The sequence below is a fragment of the Triturus cristatus genome, chromosome 2_1 (genome assembly GCF_964204655.1).
Source record: "Triturus cristatus chromosome 2_1, aTriCri1.1, whole genome shotgun sequence".
In the NCBI taxonomy this organism is placed as follows: Eukaryota; Metazoa; Chordata; class Amphibia; order Caudata; family Salamandridae; genus Triturus; species Triturus cristatus.
The window spans coordinates 468,155,761-468,170,313 of record NC_140581.1 but is presented as its reverse complement, the minus strand read 5'-3'; the positions used below and the strand labels follow the sequence as shown (position 1 = coordinate 468,170,313).

Here is a 14,553-nt window from a genome sequence, read left to right as displayed (position 1 = left end):
CAGGGACACAATTTATAGTTTTTTTTTAGTTCAAAACATTAACGTTAATGTGGTCACTGACAAATTAACCTAACTAGGTTACTTTAACCTTTGTTTTTTTTGTGTGCATTTCAAAGTTTTAGTTTTTTTCACGAAATCAGATTTTTTGTAATCACGTTTCAGTGAATTTCTATTTTTTTTTTTTTTTTAGTAAATTAATTATTTTTGGTGTTTTTGTATGGTAGAATAACTGAAGCATATATCCTGTGTGTGGACATCGTTTTGAAAGGGAATGGCTTTATATCGTAACAGAATAGGAAAGGATGCACAGTTTGCAAAACAATGTAATGACAATGTTAACTATTGGTTGACGTTAATATAACCAGGCCCTTTTTTTCCACTTCTTCCAATACGATTTTGCAAGACACTTGCAGGATCGTAAAACTTCTTGTGGCATGCTCAGTAATTTTCCATGTGAGTCTTAAGAGATCACAAAAATCTCATGTGGCAAGCTTCACTCCCTAAAGCTTGCACACTACTCGAGAGACTCCCACAGCATCGCAAAATAATTGTAGGGAAATAGTATGTGGGAGGGACTGGCCTCTCCACTGAGACCCCACCTTCACTAACACTAGTTCCTACAATGTGTATACCAGAGTGTATTCAAAGATCACCTGCTCCTTATTTTTCGCCGATCCCACTAGAGTTTTGTAAGATCGTAACTTTAAAAAAACAGAATTAACCTTCCGCTTATCATAGCACTTACGTCTTACACACTTCCTCTCAATAACAAGGGTCACAAAAAACATTTCTACTAGTAGAGTGTTCTGAGAACTCTCCTTTTTACTATTCATGATCCCGCGAGAGTCCTACGAGATCGTACATTTAAAAATATATATATATACACATACACACACATTTATTTACATCACAGTAGTTCTGCCTTAAACACCTCTCCAAATCTAGGGTACAGGATTCATTTCTGATGCTACCTTATATAGCTTTTTTATTTAATTCCCACAACACCTGCAATTTTTCCTCAGTAAACAGAAATGGCGGCCGTTTCTTTTTCAAACCTCTAACAGCCAGCTAATCAGAGGGCTCACAGAACTCAGCGAGTGTGTGCAGGCTCACCAAAAAACACATGCCTCTTGACCAATCACAGGGCTCCCTTTTTTTTTTATTTGCACTCTTGCGGGACTCCAGCAAGACTCCTGCAGATCTATCTGCCTAAATATACAATTATTTTTTACCCTAAATTTATCAATAACTACTGAACGGATTTACACCAAATCAAAAAAAGCACAATCTGTGGACCAAGAACTAGCTTCTTGCTGAATTTGGTGTAATTCCGTTCAGCAGTGTTTGCTGCAGCTCGTCTTAGTGAGGTCTACAGAAAAAATATGGGAATTTTGCGTTTTGGGACCCCTCTTTGTACTCGGCTTGCGCTTGACATCACCCCAAAACTTTCCAGGAAGGAGCTCAGGTGGGTAAACATTGTTTGGAAGAACGTTTTGGGAAGATTCGTAATAACGGGACAAAAGTTATAAGCAAACCAAAAAACGCTCTTTCTATGGAAAAGCAGACCCAACTACCTAGTGGCAACTGCGTGCTCCTTCCTGGAGACCCAACTATAAGTGCCTAGAGGTGACCACGTGGAGGCTGCCACTGGGCAGTTAGAGTTAGGTCTGCTTTTTCACAGATGAAGCATTTTTTTGGTTTGCCAATAACTTGGGTCCTGTTTGACAAATCGTCACAAAACTTTCCCAAACAAAAGTTCGCCCACCTTAGCTCCTTCCTGGAAAGTTTCAGGGTGATCCTTTAAGCGGGATCCGAGAAAAGAAGGAGTGTCCCTAAACTCTCCGTGCCCGTAAATAGGTGGTGCGCTGTGCCGGCGGAGCAAGCCTGACTTTTGAATTCCCCAGAGCAACAAAGCGCACTCTCAGGGGGAATTTATACGACAATGTTCATTTATTTCAGTAACGCGTTTCAACTGGGAACAGTCTTGCTCACACGCCGAGGGTGACCAAAAGTCAAATTATTTGAAGTATAAAGAGGATATGCGATGCCTACTCCCACAAAGAATGTAGTTATGGTGTGGCACATCAGAATATGAATTACTGTCGCTTTCACCGACTGGAAAAAAATCTGCAGGGATGAACAGGATAGCTAGCATGAATGGTTGAATACTTGTGTATACATAATAAAGTATATTTAATGAAGCACAACCTAGACCAATGTTCGCCAATGGTCAAATGTGGAAATTCTAGAATAATACTGCAAATTCTAAAAGCCAGGGCCTGATCATATACCCACATAATGAATAAGGCTATTTTATCATCGAAGGAAGAATGTAAGTGCATGCTGCATGTAAGGTAACATCCTCAGCTACGCAGTGACCCATATAAACAATCAGCATATAAAAAATTATTGTTAGAGAACAAGCACTGATAAAACCAACAGGTCTAGCATTTGATGACAGAAGCCGACCTACTGGCTTTTCCAATTATCACCCAACCTAGATGACTATGTTCATGCAAGGCAGCAATCTTGTAATGGATTTTTTTCTTTTTGGAGAAATCGTTACAAGATAATGATGGCACTACTTGTGGTTTTGCCAGTGCTTGTTAATTTGCATCACAGTGGCCATCTTTTAATGATTTAAAAGAAGATAAGATTGCTGCTGTGTATGTATGCCTAGATACATCAGCCATTTTGGAATCTGTTTTCTTCATTCGAAAAGGCTGGACGATGCCATCTGCTTCACAAATCTGGTGACAGGTCAACCAGCATTGGCAAAGCCAAATCCACGAGCAGTGCGGGTGTCAGGCATCAGTTGGAGGGAGTGGGGACACTTGCACAAGGGGAGATGGGACAGAGACAACAGAAGGAAGAATGATTTGAGCAATATGGTACCACTGGAAGCCCCATGTCCCCTTCACAAAATCCCATAACTTTAGGGATAGCCCATCACAACTCTTTAAAAAATGAACTATCAGTGGCTGAAGGGGACCTACCAAAGCTGCTATTCTTTATTGTATGTATGTATGTATGTATGTATATATTATATATATATATACACATGCATACATACACACACACACACACACACACACACACACACACACACACACATATATATATATATATATATATATATACACATGCATGCATGCATACATATGTCCGGTTTACTGTGTTGGTAACATGAAGCCTGAAACAGCAGCTCTTATGACGAGACCTAAAAATGTGCTAGGAAAAGATAAATGTTTTATTGTGGACTTTATCAAGGCGTAGCCAGAAGTTGGCAGACCAAATGCATTAGCTTGCACAACTCAACACAAAGTCCATTTAAGTGAATCCCAGTATGACAGCATAATTACCAATTGTTGAGCTGGTTGAATGCCCGATCCTGCAGTTGTTGCAGAGACAATAACCGGAATACGTAAATCGTCTTGGAGATGATGAGTCGTCTGATGGCTAAAGGGAGCGGAGAGCTGCAAAAAAATCAAAAATGTTTCTCAGATCAGCAAGGTAGAAAACAGGGTAAGATGTACAGTATGCCTAGGAGAAACACTACCACTATACTTTTCCATTCTCAGAGGAAGTTACTCCTTTACAGAAAACAGATTGATTAATGAGTTCTGGGGGCAGCAAACAGTTAGAAAATAAGTACAGTAAAATTATACTAATAACAATCGCTGGACATTAAGTGTTAATATTTTTGTGGAAATGGTGCAAAGGTTAAGGGAGACTTCCGATGGCAACTTCCCTGTGTGGGTCCGAAAACTGCCTATGGGCAGAATAGATGCTAGTTGCCCTCTAAACTCTTTTTGGAAACTTTCCTATTGCTACCTCTTTTGCAATCATCTACCTGCATTCCCTCCACAGCTGGCAAATTGATATCTATTCCCTGTGCACCCACGCAAGCTGGCTGAACTTATGGGGGAATCTGGTAAGGCTTTCCTTTAGCTGCAACCTACAATGCTTCTGGGTGACCTCATAGACTCTTTACTGAGGTATCTGTGAATTTGCCATAAGGGTCATCCTTCTGTGCTTCTAGGAAGCCTCCAAAATGTACTGAGGGGTCAGTGGATTTTCTTGGTTGCAACTTTTGTGCTTCCAAGTGAACCTCAAAGACCTTTTACCAAGTCATCGGTTTCCTTTTGGTTGTGACTTCAGTTCACAGAGTACACTACACAGTCACCTTCATGGCTGGTACACTATCTTAACGAGAATGGGATAGGACACCAACCATGCTACTGCCCTGCAAGAAGTTGCATAAAATATTTGCTGCATGAAGCACTGGCTATTTACTCTCCCACAGCTCAAACATTGAATAAATGGGGTTGTGGCCTAGCGGCAGATTAAGATGACCACAATTCTATGAGGTTCCACATTGGCCTTAACCAAGTTGTCACACAGAAGCACTTTTGATTGGCAGTAAGGGTCACTGGAGCACTGGCACAGGATTAGCATTGAGAGGTGGGGCCTCTAGATATCAAAATGGCGCTGAGGTGGTAACTGCCTACCGACCTTCTTACCTGGTGCTGTGGCTGCTGGACTCCCCATGCTCATAGCAACCAGAACCTGTGGTAAGTAACACCCTGGAGTGCAGCTTTATATCAGATAGGGAAGGTGGTGAAGACAAGGATATGCAAAGAAGCTGGTGTTTTAAAGGTGTGTGGCAGATGGCAATTGAGGATCAGTGGTAGTGGTGCCCAATGACACTATTGCCACAGAAAGTGAGAAACAAATTTCTGTCAGGAGACATTCAAATTGACGACAAATAGGGTGCACAGCCCATTAAAAATCAAATAAAGAGCATGCAATACTCCGCATTGAGCCAGAAGGCTGCCTATAGTAAACATGGAGAAATTTGTCATATATCTAAAGTTGTACATGGCAGGATCTATAGAAAGGTTTCACCTTAAACGAAATACACAGTAATCACTACAGTGTACTATCTCCGCTCACCTCCTCATTGTGAATGATCATTGACACTAGGTGGTCATCAGGCTCCAAAAAGTACACTGCTATTGAGGGTTCAATATTTTTACACCATGAACGGAAGAGACGACACCCCCAAAGAGGATTGCCTGCTTCACCCTTCAAACATGTAATATTAGAAATGCTGCACAAAACAAACTACAGTTAGAACGGACAGGAATGGGGCTATCTGGAAAGTAGGGTGAATAAGATGAAGGGTGACTTAAGCCAAATGTAGATTCAGTGGCTGGACAAAATATCTGCAATATAAAATATTACATGTCTGAACATCAAGATGATAAAATTTAAACAAATGCTAAAAAGAAGCACTCAACAACCGGAGAATAAAAAACAGAAAAGGCTGTCCAATGTGCAGATCCTTTGGTTCCAACTGAGACAGGATGGAACGATCCTTAAGGCATTATTGAAAGATGGTTGGAAACACAATGTGATACAATGCAGGAGGGCCTATGCCTGGATGTAACAGACTGCTACCGCATTGGTTTCAAAACTGCAAGTTCTTGGGGAGGGGGGGGGGGGGGGGAGAGTGGAGGCCCCACTAACATTCAGTTCTGAACTGACTGGGGATCACTTCTTGAGAACTAAGAAAAAAAATAATCTGACTGCATACTAAATCACAAAAGTTAGTATTTCCAGATATTTTATGCAAAGGTTGGTCGCACACTGCTCGTCACACCAGCAAGTAGCCCCAAAGGACTGTGGTAAATGTAGTGGCGACGGCGGGTACGCCTATGCCACGATGTATAAAGAACAGTATGTGTTGCGTTAGCCATCCCTGGACACGTGTTTCGAGGTAGTTGCCTCTCGTCAGCAGGGAGCAGGTCAGTGTAAAGGGGTGCTGTGTGGACTGCCAAATGTAATTAAAACAGGTCAAGTACCTCTCATGGCGCGCAGGTGCAGATCCAAGGCTCGTCAGCCCGTTGGCTCAAGGGAGCCGTAATAAATTATGCAAAGGTTGGTCGCACACTGCTCGTCACACCAGCAAGTAGCCCCAAAGGACTGTGGTAAATGTAGTGGCGACGGCGGGTACGCCTATGCCACGATGTATAAAGAACAGTATGTGTTGCTTTTAATTACATTTGGCAGTCCACGCGGCACCCCTTTACACTGACCTGCTCCCTGCTGACGAGAGGCAACTACCTCGAAACACGTGTCCAGGGATGGCTAACGCATACACATACTGTTCTATTTACTTTTTGTGGCATAGGCGTACCCGCCGTCGCCACTACATTTCCCACAGTCCTTTGGGGCAACTTGCTGGTGTGACGAGCGGTGTGCGACCTACTTATCCTCAATTTAAACGGCTTCCTTAAGCCAACGGGCTGACGAGCCTTGAGTCTGCACCTGCGCGCCAGGAGAGGTACTTGACCTGCTTTTAATTACATTTGGCAGTCCACGCGGCACCCCTTTACACTGACCTGCTCCCTGCTGACGAGAGGCAACTACCTCGAAACACGTGTCCAGGGATGGCTAACGCATACACATACTGTTCTATTTACTTTTTGTGGCATAGGCGTACCCGCCGTCGCCACTACATTTCCCACAGTCCTTTGGGGCAACTTGCTGGTGTGACGAGCGGTGTGCGACCTACTTATCCTCAATTTAAACGGCTTCCTTAAGCCAACGGGCTGACGAGCCTTGAGTCTGCACCTGCGCGCCAGGAGAGGTACTTGACCTGCTTTTAATTACATTTGGCAGTCCACGCGGCACCCCTTTACACTGACCTGCTCCCTGCTGACGAGAGGCAACTACCTCGAAACACGTGTCCAGGGATGGCTAACGCATACACATACTGTTCTATTTACTTTTTGTGGCATAGGCGTACCCGCCGTCGCCACTACATTTCCCACAGTCCTTTGGGGCAACTTGCTGGTGTGACGAGCGGTGTGCGACCTACTTATCCTCAATTTAAACGGCTTCCTTAAGCCAACGGGCTGACGAGCCTTGAGTCTGCACCTGCGCGCCAGGAGAGGTACTTGACCTGCTTTTAATTACATTTGGCAGTCCACGCGGCACCCCTTTACACTGACCTGCTCCCTGCTGACGAGAGGCAACTACCTCGAAACACGTGTCCAGGGATGGCTAACGCATACACATACTGTTCTATTTACTTTTTGTGGCATAGGCGTACCCGCCGTCGCCACTACATTTCCCACAGTCCTTTGGGGCAACTTGCTGGTGTGACGAGCGGTGTGCGACCTACTTATCCTCTATTTCCAGATATTTGCAGCTCCACAGAGAAAAATTGAATATGCTTCTTACCAGTATGCATCTGTTCTTGGCATGTAGGGCTGCTGACATTCATATCTGTGCATAGATCGCCGCCTAGTGTTGGGTCCGGATGTTTGCACGTTGTTGTCCTGGAAGAGTCTTCGAAGTATCCTGAGATAGGTGACTCCTCCCCTGGACCACGCATGGGCATCCTCTCCATCCTCAGATTGTTTTTCGCCATTGTGGCAGTGATGGAGTAGATATAGAAAGTGATGACCATGCTATATGGTAATTCTGAGAGCTGCAGCTGCTACAGGCGCCGGGGAGGAGGGTGGGCGATATGAATGTCAGCAGCCCTACATGCCAAGAACAGATGCATACTGGTAAGTAGCATATTCAGTTCGAGGCATGTGGGCTGCTGAATTCATATCTGTGCATAGAATATATAGCAGTACCTCCCATTAGCGGCGGCCACCAGTGCCAGCTGCAGCGGTCTGAAAAAGAGTTTTGAGAACAGCCTGTCCTACAGCTGCCTGCTGTTTTGAGTGTACATCTACACAATAGTGTTTGGTAAATGTATGTATAGTGGACCATGTGGCTGCTCTACATATATCATGTAAAGGAATGTTTCCCAGGAAAGCCATGGAGGCCCCTAACTTACGTGTTGAGTGGGCCCGTGGGGGAATCGTTAATGTGCGTTTAGCCTATTGATAGCAAATTTGAATACATTTAACGATCCATCTGGCTATACCTGCTTTGGAGATTGCGTTGCCTTTGTGTTGTGGGGAAAAGGCGACGAAAAGTTGTTTCGTTTTCCTAAAGTTTTTAGTTCTGTCTATATAGTACATGAGGGCTCTTTTGACGTCTAGTGTATGGAGCATCCTTTCAGCGACATTTTGTGGATTCTGAAAGAAAACAGGCAGTTCAATGGTTTGATTCATGTGGAACTGCGATATTACTTTAGGCATGAATTTGGGGTTGGTACGTAGTACGACCCTGTTTGCGTGAACCTGTATGAATGGCTCTTGAAAGGTTAGTGCCTGGAGTTCACTAACTCTTCTCAACGAAGTGATTGCTACTAGGAAAGCTACCTTCCAGGTGAGGAATTGAATCTCACATGAGTGGAGAGGTTCGAAGGGTGGACCCATCAGTCGGGTGAGGACCAAGTTGAGGTTCCACACTGGTGCTGGTGGGTGTCTTGGGGGAATTACTCGTTTAAGTCCCTCCAAGAAGGCTTTGATGGCAGGCACTCTGAATAAAGAGAGGTGCTGCCTGTTTTGGAGATAGGCTGCTATTGCGGTTAAATGGATACGTATTGAGGTGTATGCCAGATTGCATCGGTATAGGTGTAAGAGGTAACAGATTATGTTTTGAGTGGATGCGTCTAGCGGGTTAATGTCATTGTTATTACAATAAATGACAAACCTCTTCCATTTGGCTGCATAGCAAGCTCTGGTAGTGGGTCTTCTAGCTTCCTTAATGATCTCCATACAGTCAGGTGGCAGGTGTAGGTAGCCAAACTCTAGGACTTCAGGAGCCAGATTGCCTGGTTCAGCTGTTGCGGATCTTGGTGCTGATTTTCTCCATGGTTCTGTGTTAAAAACGTGGGTTTGATCCGCAGCCTTTGATGCGGCACCACGGAAAGTTCCAGAAAGGTGGTGTACCATGGCTGGCGTGCCCATGTTGGAGCAACCAGGATGAGTGTCAATGAGTGCTGTCGCAGTTTGCGTGCCACTAGCGGTATCAACGGCGCTGGGGGAAAAGCGTACGCAAATCTGCCGGACCAGTTCATCCATATCGCATTGCCCTGCGACTGTGGATGTGGGAACCTGGCGGCAAAGCTTTGGCATTTTGCGTTTTCCCTTGTGGCGAATAGGTCTATCTCTGGATGACCCCACTGCTGGAAGTATGGTTGGAGTACTGATGGGTGTAACTCCCACTCGTGCATCTGGTGGCTGTGTCTGCTGAGCAGATCCGCCATCTGGTTGTCCTTGCCTGGGAGGTGTTCCGCCATGAGGAATATGTTCCTCTGAATGGCCCACTTCCACATGCTCTGAGCCAGATGAGACAACTGTGGAGAGTGTGTTCCTCCCTGCTTCTGTATGTAGTACATGGCAGTCATGTTGTCCGTCCGGATCAACACGACCTTGTTGCACAGGTGTACTTTGAATGCTTTCATAGCCAGGAAGATTGCCATCAGTTCCAGAAGGTTGATGTGCATCTTTTTTTGTTGTGTAGTCCATAGTCCCTGCACTGTGTAATTGAGTACATGGGCTCCCCATCCCTGGAGAGACGCGTCCGCTGTCAGTATTATTTGTGGAACAGGCTCTTGGAACGGTCGGCCCTTGCAAAGGTTTTGTGGATTCCACCAATGCAGAGAGTTGTATGCCCGACCGCTCACCAACACTAGGTCTTTTAATTGCCCGTGAGCCTGATTCCATTGACGTGCTAAGCACTCCTGAAGCGGGCGCATATGTAGTCTCGCGTGTGGGACTATGAAAATGCAGGAGGCCATCATGCCTATCAACTGCATGAACACTAGCGCAGGAAGGGAGTGTTGGGGTTTGAACTTGAAAATCAGCATTTGCATGCTGTTGATCCTCACTAAATTTGGCTGAGCTGTGGCTGCCAGAGTGTCTATGGTCGCACCTAGGTACTGTTGTACGTGTGCGGGTTGGAGATGTGATTTCGGGTAATTTAGTGAGAATCCCAGACTGTGAAGAAGGTGAATGGTGCGGGACATGTGGCTGGCACATTGCTGGGCTGACTTTGCCTGAACACTTTAATTCGTGAGTCTCCTGAGACGGAAGCCGGGAGTGAATCTGCATTTTTAAATCTTTGCTGTGTGATACTTTGTGCTTTTAACCACTTACCCCGTGCACTGTAACAGCGCTTCTAGCGCTGCAACGAACACTCCATTCCGCCATCACTGAGGGCGAGGCGCCACGGCGGACACGCCCACCTCAGCTGGCCACGCCCCCTTCTTGTCACTATAAAGTGCGCGCAGCTGGAAAGCGCGTCACTTTAATTCGTGAGTCTCCTGAGGCGGAAGCCGGGAGTGAATCTGCATTTTTAAATCTTTGCTGTGTGATACTTTGTGCTTTTAACCACTTACCCCGTGCACTGTAACAGCGCTTCTAGCGCTGCAACGAACACTCCATTTCGCCATCACTGAGGGCGAGGCGCCACGGCGGACACGCCCACCTCAGCTGGCCACGCCCCCTTCTTGTCACTATAAAGTGCGCGCAGCTGGAAAGCGCGTCACTTTAATTCGTGAGTCTCCTGAGACGGAAGCCGGGAGTGAATCTGCATTTTTAAATCTTTGCTGTGTGATACTTTGTGCTTTTAACCACTTACCCCGTGCACTGTAACAGCGCTTCTAGCGCTGCAACGAACACTCCATTTCGCCATCACTGAGGGCGAGGCGCCACAGCGGACACGCCCACCTCAGCTGGCCACGCCCCCTTCTTGTCACTATAAAGTGCGCGCAGCTGGAAAGCGCGTCACTTTAATTCGTGAGTCTCCTGAGACGGAAGCCGGGAGTGAATCTGCATTTTTAAATCTTTGCTGTGTGATACTTTGTGCTTTTAACCACTTACCCCGTGCACTGTAACAGCGCTTCTAGCGCTGCAACGAACACTCCATTTCGCCATCACTGAGGGCGAGGCGCTACAGCGGACACGCCCACCTCAGCTGGCCACGCCCCCTTCTTGTCACTATAAAGTGCGCGCAGCTGGAAAGCGCGTCACTTTAATTCGTGAGTCTCCTGAGACGGAAGCCGGGAGTGAATCTGCATTTTTAAATCTTTGCTGTGTGATACTTTGTGCTTTTAACCACTTACCCCGTGCACTGTAACAGCGCTTCTAGCGCTGCAACGAACACTCCATTTCGCCATCACTGAGGGCGAGGCACCACGGCGGACACGCCCACCTCAGCTGGCCACCCCCCCATGACGCCCTCTTACACAGACATAAAAAATGTGTCTCGCTAGGAAGCGCAGCGGACGGGCGCAGCGGGCGCGCCGTCAGCGCGCCGTCGGCGCGCCAAAGGCAAGCCCGTCTGGGCCCGTCCGGGCCTGGACCGGGCCCAGGGCCAGTCCCCCTGCCTCCTCCACTAGCCCCATCCGCACGTGTTGGACCAATACCCAACTTCACTTACTTAATCCTCGCCCTTGCTTGACCAGCACTCGTTGCATCCCAAACCACCTGGAGTCCGCTCATTTCCACTGCCCGCATTGCAATTTCAATCTTCCGCCCTACCAACCTTGTCTCTCTTCACGTCCCCCGTCACAGTTACCCTTCTCTAATCAGCGCACCCTGAAAGCTGGTTTGATCAATTGCCGATCTCTTCCCCGGCATGCCAATGACATCTGGATGTCCATCTCTTCAGATGAGTGGGATATTCTTTTCCTCACAGAATCCTGGATCACAGACTCCTCTTCTCCGGATATCTATCTGGCTATTCCCCCAGGATATGATATAAAATGCTTGAACCGGGCTGGCGGTAAGTCTGGAGGCGGTCTTGCCGTCATTTTCAAATCCCTTTTCCAGTTGACTTTTACCAAACTTACCAATATTGGTATAATTGAAGCCATGTACTTCTCCATATCTGACTCTGCGGTAGTTATCCTGGCTGGCACATTAGTTTACAACCCCCCCCCCGCCACTTCCCCTTCTCTCACTGCCCTCTTTCACCAACTGGCTGACTTATCTCTCAAACACCAATATTTCATTGTCCTGGGCGATTTTAACCTCCACGTAGACAACCCGCTCTGCGTGAAGGCTAACAATCTGTTGGAAACTATGGATAGCCTGAATCTCAAACAATTAGTCGTAGGTCCCACTCATGTGGCTGGTCACACCCTGGACCTCATATTCGCCAATTTCTTGAACATCACTGTCCTCCCACCCCTCCCTCTCACCTGGACTGACCATTACCTCATCCCCTTCTCTCTTGCCCTCGGACGAAAAACTGGCCCTATGGCCCCAAGGAAGGAGTTGGGAAGAAAGTGGCACAAGGTTACATGTGCTACCCTGGACCCGGTATTCCATTTTCAGACAGAGTACCTCTCCTCGGACATAGATGAAAATGTTTCTAGGCTGAATGCTGCCCTCGTCAATGCGATTGATTCTATCGCCCCCCAGAAAATCATCACCTCCACTAGATCGCGACCCTCTGCTCCCTGGTTTTCTACCCCCCTCCGTGAGGAGAAAAGCAGATGTAAAGCTCTCGAACGTAAGTGGAGACTAAACTACGACCTCGAAGCCAAAATCTTATATAGATCTGCCCTGAAAAAATTCCTTAAACAAAAAAAAAGCGCTATGAAAGATCACTTTGCCTCTCAAATTAATAAGGCCAAAAACTCATCTAAAACCCTCTTTAGCATCGTTAAGGATTTTATTAACCCTCCGGCCAGGGCTCCTCAGAACACCGCGAGTCAGGCTCTTTGCGAGGGACTCTCAGACTACTTCCTCGAAAAGATTAATAAACTTTGTGTCTCCTTCCCCACAGGGCTTGCCCCCATGCCTTCCCCCACAAGTTCCCCAGAATCACCGTCCTTTCTTTCATTTAACAAACTTAACCAGGATGATGCTATCAGGCTACTCATCCACTGCAAATCCGGCGCCCCCTCCGATCCTGTCCCCGCAAAAATCATGGGAGTACTGGCGCCTTCACTTGCCTGCCCCTTCCTCTCCATCTGGAATGCCTCCCTCCACCATGGCTTCTTCCCTACCTCCTGGAAGGAGGCCTTGGTGATCCCCATCCTAAAAAAAGCGGACGCAGATCCCACTGTTTTTGCTAACTACCGCCCCATCTCCCTTCTCCCTAAACCCGCTAAAGTCCTGGAAAAAGCCGTGCAGCTGCAACTTACGGAATATCTAGAAAACCACTCTCTGCTGCATGGATCACAATCCGGTTTCAGAGCCGGATTCAGCACTGAGACGGCCCTGCTGGAAGTTTCCGAAACAATTCGAGAATGCGTGGACAGGGGCGAGGAGGCCATGCTGGTCCTCCTCGACCTGTCCGCAGCTTTCGATACGGTCTCCCACACTATCCTCCTTGACCGACTTAAGCAGATAGGCATTGGTGGCACTGCCTTCAGCTGGATCGAGTCCTTCCTCTCGACTAGAAGTCAGAGGGTATTGTTGCGTCCCTTCAAGTCTGAGAAAAAACCCCTGTCATGCGGGGTGCCACAAGGCTCTGCCCTCAGCCCCCTGTTCTTCAACGTCTATCTTGCCCCCTTGGCCGACGTTGTGGAGTCCCACGGAGTCAGGGTGGTCTCTTACGCTGACGACACACAGTTGGTGTTTTCTTTTAGGGACCACTCGGACTCCGCATTCGCCAACTTTCGCCAATGCCTCAACGACATCAGTATCTGGATGACCGCGAATCACCTCAGACTGAATGCAGATAAAACGGAGGTACTGTTTTTTAATCAGAGAGCCTCCATCCCCTCCTTCTGGTGGTGGCCCACGGTGCTTGATCCCGCCCCGTCCCCTGTTCACTCGGCTCGGAACCTGGGTTTCCAGTTCGATGACTCCTTGTCTTGCAAAACTCAGGTTAATAAAGTCACCTCTGCCTGCTTCCTGAAGTTGCGCATGATCAGAAAAATTCTCCCCTATCTCCCCCTGGATTCCCGCCGTACAGTTACCCAAGCCCTCATCACGTCCCACTTGGACTATGCCAACAGCCTCTATGCTGGTGCCCCCCAGTACTTGGTAGGCCGGCTGCAGATTGTCCAGAATGCTGCAGCCAGACTGATTGGTAACATCCCGTACCGCCAATCTGTCTCTGCTTACCGGAGGGAACTCCACTGGCTTCCAGTGGCTAGCCGCATCCAGTTCAAGGTCCTCACTCTCACCTACCGAGCCGTAAACGACCGCGGACCTAACTATCTGAAAAAACGTGCCTCGATATCCCGCTCCACCAGATCCCTGAGATCCAATGACCTTCGCCTCCTGGTCTCGCCCCGTTTTAGATTATCTAGAATGGGTGGCAGAGGGTTCAGTGTCATTGCTGCCAAACTATGGAACTCCCTACCAATCGAGCTGAGATTCTGTCCCTCTGAATCCATCTTCCGAGCCAAACTCAAAACCTGGCTCTTCTCCGGACTTTGAGTCACTCTACTGCTTCGCCTGCTCTTTACTCCCTACTTTCCCTTGGAGGCTCAGGATTTTAGCGCCGGGACACCCCTTCGGGGGTAGCTGTGCGCTCTATAAACTACATAAAATAAATAAATAAATAAATAAATAACAAGCCAGTCGTCCAGGTAAGGGTAGACGTGAATGTGTTGCCTTCTTAGATGTGCAGCCACGGTAGCTAGGCACTTTGTGAAAACTCTGGGTGCTGTTG

General features: G+C 47.3%; 1 protein-coding gene across 3 annotated transcripts in view; it reads right to left on the bottom strand.

Annotated features, from left to right (window-relative positions):
* Positions 1–14,553, bottom strand: part of POC5 (POC5 centriolar protein) — a 373,162-nt gene that overhangs the window by 54,284 nt on the left and 304,325 nt on the right. For 2 of the 3 annotated variants that reach the window (XM_085632288.1, XM_085632290.1), the window contains one exon: positions 3,363–3,476. The exons of the other annotated variant lie outside the window; for it this stretch is intronic. In XM_085632288.1, the coding sequence (XP_085488414.1) occupies positions 3,363–3,476 (114 nt within the window). The remainder of the gene's footprint in view (positions 1–3,362; positions 3,477–14,553) is intronic. 3 annotated transcript variants of the gene reach the window in all.